This window comes from Octopus bimaculoides, chromosome 26 (genome assembly GCF_046866305.1).
Source record: "Octopus bimaculoides isolate indiv1 chromosome 26, ASM4686630v1, whole genome shotgun sequence".
NCBI classification, from domain to species: Eukaryota; Metazoa; Mollusca; class Cephalopoda; order Octopoda; family Octopodidae; genus Octopus; species Octopus bimaculoides.
The window spans coordinates 3,231,606-3,246,958 of record NC_142953.1 but is presented as its reverse complement, the minus strand read 5'-3'; the positions used below and the strand labels follow the sequence as shown (position 1 = coordinate 3,246,958).

Below are 15,353 nucleotides of genomic sequence, written 5' to 3'. Positions count from 1 at the left end.
CCTCTGTCTCTGCCCTTCACTATAGAGGCACCCGGAACAATTAACAAAAGCACACTAAATGCTGTCAAGTCCTTGGTTACTGATGAGTGATGAATGGTTGTTATTACATTATATATCTATATATATTAATATCCTGTATGACAAACAGTTGACACACAGTACTGTATATATATATATATATATATGAAATCTTTACATCCTGAATGTCTTGCTTGGTTTCACATGATACTATAAATACATGTGTATATATCTATGTGTGTATGCATGTGTGTGTGTGTGTGTGTGTATGTATAAAGACACATATATTTATATATTTTAACATCCTGTACAATAGACACAGTGGTATGTGGTATTATATGTGTGTATGGTTATATATGGGAGAATATACAAAAAATAACAACAGACGAGGACAGGTGGTGTAAATAACAAAAGTATATATTAGTATGACGCTCGGGAATACGGAAAGTCTTTGACGTTTCGAGCTACGCTCTTCAACAGAAAGAATACGGAGACAAGGAGAAAAACACGGAGAAAAAAAATTGAATAGTGTTCAGTCAACGGTCAAATATACATCCACACACTGACATCCTGTACAACATGCACATTTGTACACAGAACTGTATCAACCAGCCAATCATGAAGCACAATATACTGCACAAATTGTATTATCATTAATCTTTTCCTCTATCCTTTATATATATACTGTAACTTAGTGGTTCAGCAAAAGAGATCAGTAGAATAATTTCCAGACCTAGAAAACAAAATAAGTTCTGGGGTCAATTTGTTCATCAACTGGAAACCTTTCGAGGTGGTGCCCCAGCATGGTTGTGCTCAAATGACTAAAACAAGTAAAAGATGAAGGATGACAGTCAATAAAATAGAAATGAAATTTTAAAATTTATTCTACCAAATGATCCACAGCCCGACACTGATCTGTAGTTTGGTTTTCAGGGCTGTTATGCTAGGGGTGTTTTGATCAAGTACCCCTATAATCAAAGATGTGGTAGCTTTGGCCATCCCATAGTTTTGTATATCTCGAAGTACATTGTCCAAAGTGTCCTTTTTTTTTTAGGCTGTAGGATGTGATTGTAGAGACATTTTGTTGTTATTTCTAGCAGAATGAATGATCACTTAGGGACTGGTTCTCTCTCTCTCTCTCTCTGGCTTAAATTCAGTTATTTATTAAGCATCAAAGGAGACTATTTGCTGAGCTTATAACTATTTTACCATTGAAAACAGTGAAGACATTTAGCATTCAGTGTCAGCCTGGGTAATTGAAGTTACTTGCTGTGAAGAAAAAAGAAATAGGGAAAAAAAATTTAAAGAAACATTATAAAAATCCATAGAATTTGTTTTCACTACCATGTGGAGCTTAAGTATTGAAATTTCTGAAAAATGTTATGAAAACTAAATTACAAAAAATGAGAAAGAGATTTTGTTACTTCAATATGTTTTCTCGTTCAAAACCATTCAATAACTATAGTGTATGGTGGTCCATGTTATTTTGTCTAGTTAAAATTCCTGACAGATTTACACCAACCATCGTAGCATGGGTGAGGCTTGAATGTTTTAATCAGTTTTCTTGTCTTTATTTTGCTGCATTCATCAAATTAAGCTGAATTGACATTTCTGCTTGATGAGAGGTCAATAAGTCCTGAAATCAGGGCTTAGTAGATATAAACCTATACACACACATCCGACCTACACACGTCAATCCTTTTGTTACTATATTTCTGTTGAAATATCCTGCTTTCATTTCAATTCGTTTTTAAAATAATGAAGAATTTAGTAGAATAACTTTGTCATTATCATGTTGGTGTTTTGAGCATAAATTATCAAGGAATTTTGATGTAAGGTTTGAGTCAAGAAGTTTGTATCATAGAACCAAGGACAGTCTCAGGTGGGCTGGTATTAACCCTATAGTATTCAGATTATCCTGTCAAATGTAATGTTTATTTATTCACATTGTTTTGAGTTAATCCTGTATTATCTCATAACTGAGATTTTGATGGTGTGATTGTTTATTTTTATAGTGGCATTATGGGGTAGGTTTGAGAGGCCAGATCTAGCTAGTTTGAACGTAAAACAGGATATTTGGGCCAGATATGGCTAGACGAAATGCTAAAGGATTAAACAGGTTAAGATTCTGCCTTTGTACACACAGGCATTAGCTGTATCTTAACTTATACAAACACATCATAAGTTATCTCTTAAGGTTATCTTAGCACAACAAGATATTAGCTGTATCTTAATTAACACACACGCACATCTTAAAGTTATGTCTTATCATGCACATGGTCATTAGCTGCATATGCAAACTATTCTCTCATATCTTAAGGTTATCTCTCAGCACAGTAGGACATAGGTTGTCTTAATTTACATACACACACGTATTAAGGTTCAGTCTTAGCTCAGACAGGCAGCACCTATATCATAATCTATTCACTTGTACATCTTAAAATTCTAATGTGTGCAGAGTAGAGTAGAGTTATTGATTGTGTGTGTGTGTGTGTAAGTGTTATCTTAGCACATACAATCATTGGTTCTCTTCTTTTTTATTATTGGCTTAGAAAAAGAAGGAAAGCCATCCCTACACAACACACAGTTTGGTCTGGAATTGAACTCACTAACTCATGATTGTGAGCCCACTGCTCTAATCACTGAGCTGTGCACCTTCAGTAGTAATAGCAGTAGTATAGTATTGTACTACTATTACTACTACTACTACTACTACTACTACGAAGATGGTGAGCTGGCAGAATCGTTAGCACACTGGGCAGGATGCTCAGCAACATTTCATCAGTCTTTGCATTCTGAGTTCAAATTCCACCGAGGTCAACTTTGCCTTTCATCATTTCGGGGTCGATAAATTAAGTACCAGTTAAACACTGGAGTCGATGTAATCGACTAGTCCCCTCCCCTAAAATTGCTGGCCTTGAGCCTAAATTTGAAACCAATACTACTACTACTACTACTGCTGCTACTATTACTGCTACTACTACTACTACTACTACTACTACACCACTGCAGTTACTACTACTACTACTACTACTACTACTGTCATTACTACATGGTACCATGGCATAACCTTATGTATTATGTCTACATGCTATGACATAACGCCATGTAATATTACTACTACTACCACTACTACCATTCCATGTTATATCAGCCCACATACAGCTGAACAATTGTGTCTGTTGTACAATGATTATTCCCACCCCACCCCACCCCACCATTTGCTACAACCAGACCCACCCCCACCCCCGTCTATTTCTATTTCCAGTCCTTGCACTTCAATTACACTCAACTACTTCATTAGCTTCAAAATCAATATTTCACCTAGCACCATCAGCATCATCATCACCACCACCATCAGCAGCAGCAGCAGCATCATTACCAACAACACCAGCACCATCTCTATGCCAGCACAGTTCTAAATTTCATTCCAGTTTTCTCTCTCTCTCTCTCCCCCCACCCCCATTCTGTTTCTTACTTTGTCTACTTCCTCTTCCTTTTCTAATTCTTGCTCAAACCAACCCCTTCTGTCTATCTCTCTCATATGTATATCCAAGTGTGTATGTGTGTGTGTGTGTGTGTGTGTTGCTGTCTTTGTCCCACTCTTTCTACCCCTTCGGTTCCCTCTCCTCTTCCTCTCTCTCTCTCTCTCTCTCTCCCACTCCTACCCTTCATTCAATCATGGAACTAAAAGGTATTTCCCAAAATAAAGACACTTTCTGAAAAGCTGCTCTATTTTCAAATACAGTTAAAGATTAAAAACAACAAAACAAAAGCAAAAGCAAACTCAATGTAAGACACATTTGTATTTGAGGAACAACTTTGATATAATGTTGTTATAGTTTGTTGAGCAAATTACTCAGAGCCATTTTATCCATCTTTACATTCTGAATTCAAATTCCGCCCAAGGTCAACTTTGCCCTTTATCCATCCGGGGTCGATGAACTCTAAGTACCAGTTGAATACTGGGGTAAATGTAATTGACTCACCTCACTCCTCCAAACTTCATAAACACACTTATTGGGATGAAGCAGAGATTGTTTTCACGTGATCTTATTTTGTGGGGCTTTTCATGTTTGTGGGACTATTTTCTTTTTTTTTTGTCTCTTTTCTTGCAGAATTCCTGCACCAAATGTTAAATTCTTTTCTCTATCTCTCTTCTTTTTTTTTTCCTTTCATTCCAGTTAACCATGAATGATTTCAGTGTACATAGGATTATTGGCCGGGGTGGATTCGGAGAAGTATATGGGTGCAGGAAAGCAGATACTGGTAAAATGTAAGTGAAACCTTTTTCTGTCTGTGTTGCTCTTTGCTTTTTGTGGGGTTTTTTTTTTACTTTGTTTTCTAGAAACTTTTTTATTGACCTTTGACCATTTAAATGGGCCCATATCCAGCCTAAATATTCCACCAGTTTTATGTTCAAACCAGTCTTTCACACCTACCTTACAATGTCATTCTAATAATAAACGATTTTATTGAAATCTTCAAGCTATGAGATAGTAAGTAGCAGTATATGGAGACATGCGCTGCATCCACCATTTGTTGGTGATTCTCTTTTACACCTTTGCACCATAGGGGTCGGTTTCTGTATTTGTTGCTGGTGAGGGTTTTATGAGGCCGGAGTGCAAATCTTACATAAAGCTCTTTTAGCTACCTCTTACAACACACACACACACACACACACACACACACACACACACACACACACACTCACACACAGAGGAAAGGTTGGGTCTATTCTTTTGGCACGCCGGTCCCTACACAGCACAAGATAATGCATGATTAATTGAAAATAATATGAATAAATAAACATTCCATTTGACAGTTATCTAAATGCTAAAGGGTTGACAGGACGCACAGACTTCAAGGAAAAAGAAAATGAAAGAAAGAAAAGAGAAAAATTCAATCTGCAGTATTAACCTCATTGTGTTAAATTTGTGACTTGGTGGTGTCAAGGCTTGGGGTAGACTCAACCTTGGGTCCTTGAGCAAGACATTCCACTTATGTCAATGACTAGTAATGCACCTAAGACTACATGACCTAACATGTCCTTCATTTTTTTTATTTGTAAGATTGTAGAGTATGCTTTGCTAGAGAATATACCTGCTATTTCTAGCAGTTTGAGCGACCAGATTGAGAATTCTCCGTTGGCTCATCTTGGAGGTGTTAGTGTTGTTGATGTTTTTCTTGTTCGTGTTGCCATGGTAATGAGAGATGGGTGTAGAATGTGGAAGATTTGGCAGCGGCTGAAGTTGAAATTAGTTGTGTGTGGTTTATTTGGGAAATGTTTTGGTATCAGCTTACCTGAAAGGGTGAGTGCAAGTGAACTGGGGGAAAGTAGCTGGTTATCAAAGGTAGCAGCAGTTGGTGCACACAGGTGTGTGTGTGTGTAGGTGATACAGAGCTGCACTGGAATGGACAACACCTGCTGTGGTGTGAAATGCAGTATGCTGCCAGTGGTGTGTAAGCATCGCAGAGGAAGGGTATCGAAGGTGTTGAAGGGAAGTTGGAAGGGTCCAGATCTTAATAGTGTGCTACAGGTCCATCAAACCCCTGCCAGAATAGGAAACATGGGTCTTTTTATAACAAAATCAGTTGTGAGGGAGCAGAATCGTTGTATACAGTGCTGCGAAAATTGCTTTGCAGCATTTCTTTCGACTTGACATTCTGAGTTCCAAATGCTGCCGAGGTTGACTTTGCCTCTCATTAATTAAGTACCAATCAAGTGCTGGGAGGGGTTGATGTAATTGACTTACTCCTCCCCTCAAAAAGAGCTGCTGGCCCTGTGCCAAATTTTGAAACCATTATTATTATTATTATTTATGTCACCATGGAAACAGTTTAGGTAACTCTTTACTGATCTGTGGACTCTTGTTACTTTGGATAAACCATGTCTTTCTCCCCTCTCCCTCCCTATCTTTCCCTCCTCTCTCCTTTTCTCTTTTCCCCCTCTCCTCCCTTTCTCCAGACTTGCTATTTTGGATAAACCATGTCTCACCTCTCTTTCTCATTCTCTCTTCCTTTCTCTCTTTCTTTCCCTAGGTACGCTATGAAATGCTTGGACAAGAAACGGATTAAATTGAAAACTGGAGAAACTTTAGCATTGAATGAAAGAATTATGCTTTCTCTCGTCAGTACAGGGGTGAGTCTGTTCATTCTTTTATGCCTGCAGCACTTACATTTTATTTTCTTCTTTATTCCATCATCATCATCATGTTTTCCCAAATTTGACTCAGCTGGTCATAATAAATGTATAAATTTCAGCCGTGTCAGTTTCTTTCGTTTTGTCCGATACATTTGATCGTCCAGAATGGGGATTGTCCAAGACACTGCCAGTTTCCTTAAACTTTTTGACCCTCTTTCGCCACCGTGGAAAAGCCAAGTGGAGTCCACCGAGGATGATGTGCATTAAAACCATCTGCTATCTTTCAGCACGACCATCCTTCACGTCCACTGAGAGGCACCAGATCAATTCTTTTTTCTTTCGACAAAGCCATATCTAATCTGTAGAGGTAAAAAAAAAATATGATAAGTAAAAAATGTATTGGTAAATATAATGTATAAAATAAATAGCTAATGAGATTTCCCTTGTGTCCAGACTTTAGGGACACCATGAAAGAGAAACATATATATATATATATATATATATATATATATACATACATATCTTTTTACCACTAAATATATTTCATTGTGAAATATATTAAATATTGGACCCAGTACACTTCATTTACTGCTATTGCATTTATAAGGTCCTCTCTTAAATGTTAATTGCCATTCGATTAATGAATCATCGGGAATGGAATCTTCCAACTAGAAAAGCATGAACACTGCAGGTTTAGACTTTATTGAAAGCCTTTGGCCATAAGTGAATTAGTAGTAATTCGCCTGAAGATCATACACAGGTGTGTGTGAAACCAGTGGTAGCAGATACAGATCAGCAAATATGAATTCTATTACTATATTGTAATATATATATATATATATATATTTCTGTGTGTTTGTATATATATATATATATATATATATATATAAAATTTAATAAGGGTGAAAAATTGAATATTTATGTTGACCTGGGTAAAATATGTATGTAATATATATATACAGGCACGCACACACACACAGGGACTTGTATATATATATATATATATATATATATATATATTGTGTGTATGTATGTATATATATATATGTATGAGAGAGAGGGACTGTTTTATATATATAAAAGAGAGAGTGTGTGTGTGTGTGTGTGTGTGTGTGTGTGTGTGTCTGTCTGAGTATTTCAGGAAAGAAGAAGGGTTATTTATGTAATGGCATGGAATGGACAAGTTTGCAGCCTTTGCTGTTATCTCTGTTGTGTGATATATTGGTAACCAAGAAAGAATTCTCTGGAAACACTTTCTGCTCCAGTTTAAAATCCAAACTGCCATATCTCACCACAGATTATTCTCATTTGTTCAAAGCCATTACACATTAATGACTATAATTTATTAATTACCATGAAATCTGTCCAAAACTTCCTAAGCTGGATTTTGTTGTGTCCATGTTGTTGACTTAGTTGCAAGTTAAATTAGCCATTTTCACTTGTGCAAATGCCCGAAAGCATCGTTTTGGATAACGAGATGCAATTTGGCACAATAATTATTTACATGGCTGTGGTGCCCTATCCTTACCTTGACCCTAACGCTAACTGCCAGGTCACCACAAGGGCTTCAGAAGAGCAAGCTTGGTGAGTTAGGGGCATAGCTAAATAATGCCATCTTGACAAAAGCATAGAAGGAACAGATGCCAACAATTTCGAGGGGAGGGGGAAGCCGATTACATTGCACTCACACACATCCTTCCCCTGTGCTCAGCTGGTGTTTATTTTATTAACCCCAGGAGGATGACGGGCAAAGTTGACCTGGGTAAAATTTGATGATCCTTTCTACAGTAGGCATCAAGCCTGGAAATGTTTTTGGAGGCAGGTGGGGGTGGGCCAGTCTAAATTAAAACCTTCCATCAAAATTTCATGTTAATTTATGTTAATTTAAGTCTGAAATACTTGAGAAGATGGGTTGATTATATCGAAACTCCCAAAAGAATGAAAGGCTAAGTCCACTTTGAATTCAGAATGTAATGCTAAAAGAGAAGCTGCTAAACAATCTGTCCAGCATGGCTAACAATTCTGCCATGGTCAGATAATCCAGTCTTAGAGGTTGTGTGCTGTACAAAACCAAGCAATAAAACAGAACACTAAGCTATTGTTGTATTTCAGGATGGTCATTTTGTTTTTGTCAAATAAACACACTATATATTTGTTCTTCACTTGTTTATTACTGTGTTCTTATCTTCTTAACTCCTGTCCATTGTCCAGAAATCTTTCGTCACACATCTGTGACCTCTTCAGCAACACTTTCCGTTCTTGTGTGTGCTCCTGCTCCTGACTTAATTGCAACCATACAAAATGACAGCAGACAATTTCTCTCCGTCCCTATCTATCTATCTCTCTTTCTTTCTCTATCCATCTCTTTCTATCTGTATATAACCAATGTAGTTGTTTCTTCCTCCCTCCCTCTCTGTCTGTCTACCTATCTCTCTCCCTCCTTTCCTCTCTCTATCTGTATAGTTATATCTCTCTCCCTTTGTTTTGCTGTCTCTCTCTCTCACCCTCCCTCTATCTATCTGTATAGCCACCTCTCCTCCTTTCCTCTATCTGTCTCTCTCACACCCTCCTTCTTTCTATCTGTATAGCTCTCTCACTCTTTATCCCTCCCCCCTCTTTGTAGTTGTCACTCTCTCTCTCTCTCTCCATCAGTGTGTGTGTGTGTGTAGAAAGAAAGAGAGAGAGAGAGAGAGAGTAACTCAGCTTTTGCCAATACCAATCAATAGATTGGATTAACTGTTTCCAGAATGTTTAATGAACCCTAATGAGTTTCTGACCACAGATCAGGTTTTGGGTGGTTTCAGAAAACAAAAGAAGACAAAAGACAAAACAACAAACTTTCGCACCATTTTGATTGAGTTTTTGTCTGCAAAACGGAAACAAAATATTTAGAGGTGTTTTCAGTTGTTTATTGTTGTTGTTGTTATGTTATTTTATTTAGTGGGTGTGTAGGTGGGGGTGGGGGGGGTATTGGCTTTTGTTTATATACATTGTATTCATTTAATGGCTTCAGTCATGTGGGCTGTGCCCATGCTGGAGCTCCTCCTTTTGGCCATGGCTGTGTAGTTATGATGTTCGCTCCACATCCATGTGGTTTCTGGTTCAATTGTTGTTCTTGCTGTTGTTGTTTGGCCACACATACGGAGGCTGCCTCATACTCTGATTTGACCACATGGGGGGTTGGCAGTCTTGTTTGACCACACATACAGAGACCACCCACCCCATACCCTTCTTTGACCACATGGGGGTGTGCAGTTTCATTTTGATTTCCCTGATTCTCTTGTTTGCTCACATTAAAGGTTCCCTCCTTGCTTGAAGCCTGCTCCATTAACAGCTTCTGCCAAGAGAACATCTGTCATTATTGCAGACATTGTTTGTCACTATGGCATTAATAGACCACTGTCTGCTCTGCTTAGGAAATTGCCTTTGAAAATATGTGTGCACTTGTCTGTGTGTGTGAGAGAGAGAGACACACACACACACACACACACACACACACAAACACAACGTACAAGATTATATGTGAACTTAGATGGATTTGTGTAGAAAGCACTTTGAATATTGCAAATCTGTACTTTTAGAGATTGTCAACTGTTAGTTGTCTTAATTACACTTACATACATTCATACATTAATGCACATACATATAATATATATATATATATATATATATATGCATGTATATATTTGTGTGTGTGTATATAAGTACATGCCTATACTCATTCATACAATGATATATCCATATTTATACACATATCTGTGTGTATATCTACATATGTGCATGCATATCCTTGATGTCCATTGTATTATTACTTACGATATTATTCCTGTTGTTATAATTACTTTTATCGTTACTATTAGTGGGGGTGGTGGTGGTGGCTGTGTTATCATTACAGTCTGTTATTACATATGATATGTCAGATAAATATATATACACACACATATATATATATATATATATATATATATATATAATTTTCCCATTTCTCTTCTATTCTCGTAATTAATATTAATTGAAGCCGAGCGGACATTTGGCAAGGACATAGGTTTGCTTCAGTTCGTCTTAGATTATTATAAAACAGAGCAATCTCTACAATCCTCCTACTTCTCTAATACCAAACAGCAATGGATCATCATCATCATCATCATCATCGTTTCATCACCACTACTACAGTGCTGCCACCTGCATCATCACGACTTTGTCTTCTATTTTCTTTTCTTTCTGATCTCTTACTTGTTCCCAATATTTGAAGATATTTGTGGCCCAAGGCCATCTTTGGTTAGTTGGTTGGTTGGTCAGTCGGTCAGTCAACTAAATGATCTGTAACACTGTGATGTCTAGGGTTATAATTCAGCATTACTCCATGTTTTAATCTTATTGCATCATCTTAGCCTTTGTCCTAAAGTCTAACCTCTTCCATCTTTCATTCCATATCTTCCTTTTGTCTATTCTTATCTCTGAATATTTTCTCTATACTATCTGTTAGTCTTGTGTTGTATTTCTTAACATTCCTATTTTCTGTATTTTCCTCCCTCTACAAATTTACCGTCCTAATTAACTCTTCCACATGTGATTAAAAGCAATAACCTTAGTACAACACTATTGCATAACATTAATGGCTTTATATTAAAGTAGTTTTGTATACAACACTATTGCATGACATTGACAGCTGTATATTAAATTTGTTTTGTATAAGACTCCAAGAATACAATACAGCTAAGTAACACATGGTGAGCTAATACCTGTGCATAGCAGCATTTTGTCCATCTTTACATTTTGAGTTCAAATTCCACTGGGGTCAACTTCGCCTTTCATCCTTTTGAGGTTGATAAAATAAGTACCAATTGATTGCTGGGGTGGGTAGGGGGGTGTCAATGTAATGGATTTAGCCCCACCCCCGAAATTGCTGGCCTTGTGCCAAAATTTGAAACCAGTGTTAGAGTGGAAGACAACCATCTGTCCAAACCATGCAAGCACAGAATAACAAACTAAAAAAAAAATACTCCCAATGATGGCAATGGTATATATTGCACACAGACATTTATATACACTGATGGGTGTATATAAATGTGTGTGTGTGTGTGTGTAGATTGTAATTGAGAAACAAATAGTGTTTTATGTTTTTGTTTGTTGGTGGTTTTTGATTTAGTTTTTTTTTTCTTTTTCTTCTTCTTCTCTCTGTGTTGTTCTGACTTTAATGGTAATTGAAATGTAGTGAAATGCCTAACTGTATTAGCAATTTCTTCAGATCTTTCTGTCTTTGCTGCTCAGCAGACAAGCACTGAAAACAAAAGCCAAAACAAAAACAAAAAATACACAGTTCATCAGAAGAAATTGCCTGAAATTCTTTCATTTCTCGTACTCAATTTTCCTTTGTTTTTTGTTTTTTTTCTTTTTGTTTTTCTCTTTCCTTTTAACTTATATTTCCATCTAGCTGTTTATTATTGATTGATTACCAAACAACACTCATTGATACCCGTTTTTTTTTTTTCTTTTTCTCCTCCTTTCCTTTCTTCTCCAGGAGTGCCCCTTCATCGTCTGCATGACATATGCATTTCAAACTCCAGAAAAACTATGCTTCATCCTCGACCTAATGAACGGCGGAGATCTGCACTATCATTTGTCCCAACACGGTGTGTTCTCAGAGCAAGAAGTAAGATTCTATGCTGCAGAAGTGATCTTAGGTTTGGAACATATGCACGTACGAGGCGTCGTCTACAGAGATCTTAAGGTAAACTTTGCAGTTAGTTATTCTTCTTCTTTCTCCTTTGTTCTTCTTTTTCTCTTTGCTTTTATTTCATTTTTCTTTCTGTTTCAGTTGTTTGTTTGTTTTTTCTCTCAAGAAAAGATAAGGAAAAAAAACCATACATTCTTTTTATTCATTAGATCTTCTGTATCTCCAAGATAAAGTTCATTGTGGGAGAGAGTGTGTATGTATATATATATATAAACATGAGGGTGGTGTGTATGTATATCTATATATACATGCACATATTTTGGTAATACAAATAGGAAAATTAGAACTCAAAACATGAGTATATATATACTTTTTATTATTTTTAATCAGCAGAAGTTTCACAGTGACTCGAGAGCCAAGAGTTTCATGCTTGGCACCTTATGCACATATATATATATATATATATATATTTTCTACACAGAGAATATGGATTGAACTATCTTAATATCTAATCTCTAATTATTTCTTAATTTTTTACTTTGGATTTTTAATATTTGATATTGAAACTGGTAATATTTTATAAAAGTCAATTAATCAAAGAAAATAAGTGAAAAGAATGAAATAAGTACCAGTTGCGCACTGAGGTCGATGTAGTCGACTGCCCCCACCCTCCCCACAAATTCCAGGCCTTGTGCTTAGAGTTGAAAGGATTATTATTGTTATTATTATTATTATTTACCTTTTTTTTTTGTTTTTCAGCCTGCAAATATCCTGTTGGATGAATCAGGACATGTGAGAATATCAGATTTAGGGCTTGCCTGTGATTTTTCAAAGAAGAAACCTCATGCTAGTGTGTGAGTATTATTATTATTATTATTATTATTATTATTGTCATTATTATTGTTATTACTATTATTATTATTGTTATTGTTGTTATTATTGTTGTTATTATTATTGTTATTATTATTGTTATTATTATTATTATTATTATTATTATTATTGTTATTATCATCAGTATCATGATTCCTTCTTCTTTCTATTCTTTTATTTATTTATTTGGAATTTACCTTCATTTTCTTTTTTGTTTTGTTCTCTTTTATCCCCCTTCCTTTCTTTGGAATTCTTTTCGTATTTTTTTCTTTCTTACCATTTATTTCTTTGTTTCTTCTTACCATTTATTTCTTTGTTTTTTCCAGTCTTCTTTCTTTGGAACATTCTTCATATTCCTGCTCTCCCTCTAAAACTTAGGACAGTTTGCCAACAATATAGATTGCATGACTACATGTAGAGCCACATGTATTCCACATGCACAGATGGGTCAACATGTAGCTTGCGTGCAGATAGGCCAACATGTAGCTCAAATGTACAGACAACTCATGTGGATCACTTGGACAGATAGACCAACATGTAGCTTACCTGCACAGATGAGCAAACATGTAGTGCACATGCACAGATACACAACTATGTATCATTATCATTGTCATTTAACATCTGTGGTCCATGCATTGGACGGTTTGACCAGGGCTGGCAAGCTGTGCCAGACGCTGGTCTGTTTTAGCATAGTTTCTATGGCTGGATGCCTTTCCCAATGCCAACCACTCTACAGAACATGCTGGGTGTTTTTACTTGGTGCCGCATGGGTGCTTTTACATGGCGCTGCCATGAGGATTGGTCTTAACACTTCTGCTGCGGAGTATGGATCTTCTTGAGTGCAACAAGGCGCCAGGCATCTCGGTCGTTTGTCATCTCACCTGATAAAATAGAGTAATATATGATAATATAAGATATAATAATGTTAGTGGAGAAATCAGTTTGTGCATCATACAAAATACCTTGTGGTATTTCATGCCATCCCTTTCCATTGATTCTCATTAGAAAAGCCTCCCTGGTCAACTTCATTTTCATCAAAATATTGAAAAAAACTAGTCTAGTCCGCAATTAATCAACAATATTCATCCCTCCCCCCGTCATAGAAGCCCCCTTCTAGACATCAATTATATTTCAGTAGATGTTGTTGTTTGTGATATTTCTTTTGTTTGTATTCTTACTATTTCCTTTTCTTCTTCTAACCCCCACCGACAGAGGAACCCATGGTTACATGGCTCCTGAAGTCTTAGCTAAAGGCGTTGCATACGATTCCAGTGCTGACTGGTTTTCCTTCGGATGCATGCTGTACAAACTACTAAAAGGGTAAGTCAAAATGTTTCCTTTTCACTCCATTGCTTTAGTCACCATCATCATCATCATTGTTTTAATGTCCACTTTCCTATGTTTACATGAATCAGACAGAATTCTTTGAGGCAGATTTTCTGGTTTTGTTATTTGGAGGGGGTGGAGGCGTGATCTTAATTGATAATTTCAATTATAATAAAGAGATAATTACTAAATCTATAAAAATTTCACTATTTTGCATGGTTTGATGTTTTAATTGTTTACTTTTTTTCTTTTAAATTTTGGTGGTGGGCAAATCTGTAATGTCTTCTCGTTGTGTTCTTGCCTCTTTAATGGAATCTCTGCATTTGTTCCATTCTAAAGATGAAATAAAGTGTTATTTCAGAAATATGGAATCGGCAGGTTTCGAGTTGATTGATAAATATTGAACATCGAAAGCAAAAATTGTTTCTTTATGGTTTGGACAAGGAGAATTTTTTGAAGTTATTCCAAACAATCCCTGGCTATTGTTGTCTTCATTTTAGCATAAAACTGCCATTTTCTAACTGACTATCATTCTGTTTACAGCATTCTATTCTAAGAAACAAACATCGTCTTTCATTCTCTGTGAATTATAATTATGTTTTACAGCTGCAAGTGTTTTGGGCTTTGAAGCACACACACACACACACACACATATATACCCCCAAATATCTTTCGGTTTTATCACAGGTCATCTAAATGTTAGTCTCCTGCTATTTTCTATTTTAGCCACAGTCCATTTAGGCAGCACAAGACCAAAGATAAACATGAAATTGACCGAATGACTATGACAATGGTAAGTATCGCCATTAGTTTCTTGACCACTGTCTCTCTATCTTTCTCTCAAATTCTTATCTCCATTTCCTCTCCTCTTATAAGTTACTTGGTGACCCCGCTAGTGTTGGTGCCACACAAAAAACACTCAGTACACTCTGCAAAGTAGTTGGCATTAGGAAGGGCATCCAGCCATAGAAACCATGCCAAAGTAAACAATGGATCCTGGTTCCCTGACCTGCCAGCTCCTGTCAGAACCATCTAACCCATGCCAACATGAAAAACAGATGTTAATTGATAATGGTGAAGAATATCCCATTTGTGTTCTGTTTATAGGGTTAGACCTAAAATGATAGACTTAGTTTTTTTACCAACAGCTGGCACCTGTACCCTTAATGCAGTTCACAGGGGGATTCTGTGTGACAAGACTGGCCCTTTGAATTACAGGTGCAACTCATTTTTGTTAGCTGAGTGGACTGCAGCAACGTGAAATAAAGTGTCTTGGTCAAGGACAGAGCACACTGCCAGGTATTGAACTAACAACCT

The 15,353-nt window shown here is 36.6% G+C and overlaps 1 protein-coding gene across 2 annotated transcripts in view; it reads left to right on the top strand.

The window, feature by feature from the left end:
• Positions 1-15,353, top strand: part of LOC106871981 (G protein-coupled receptor kinase 1) — a 151,430-nt gene that overhangs the window by 119,650 nt on the left and 16,427 nt on the right. For both annotated transcript variants that reach the window (XM_089343058.1, XM_089343057.1), the window contains exons 8-13: positions 4,203-4,294; positions 6,061-6,160; positions 11,685-11,894; positions 12,600-12,694; positions 13,923-14,030; positions 14,763-14,829. In XM_089343058.1, the coding sequence (XP_089199184.1) occupies positions 4,203-4,294; positions 6,061-6,160; positions 11,685-11,894; positions 12,600-12,694; positions 13,923-14,030; positions 14,763-14,829 (672 nt within the window). The remainder of the gene's footprint in view (positions 1-4,202; positions 4,295-6,060; positions 6,161-11,684; positions 11,895-12,599; positions 12,695-13,922; positions 14,031-14,762; positions 14,830-15,353) is intronic.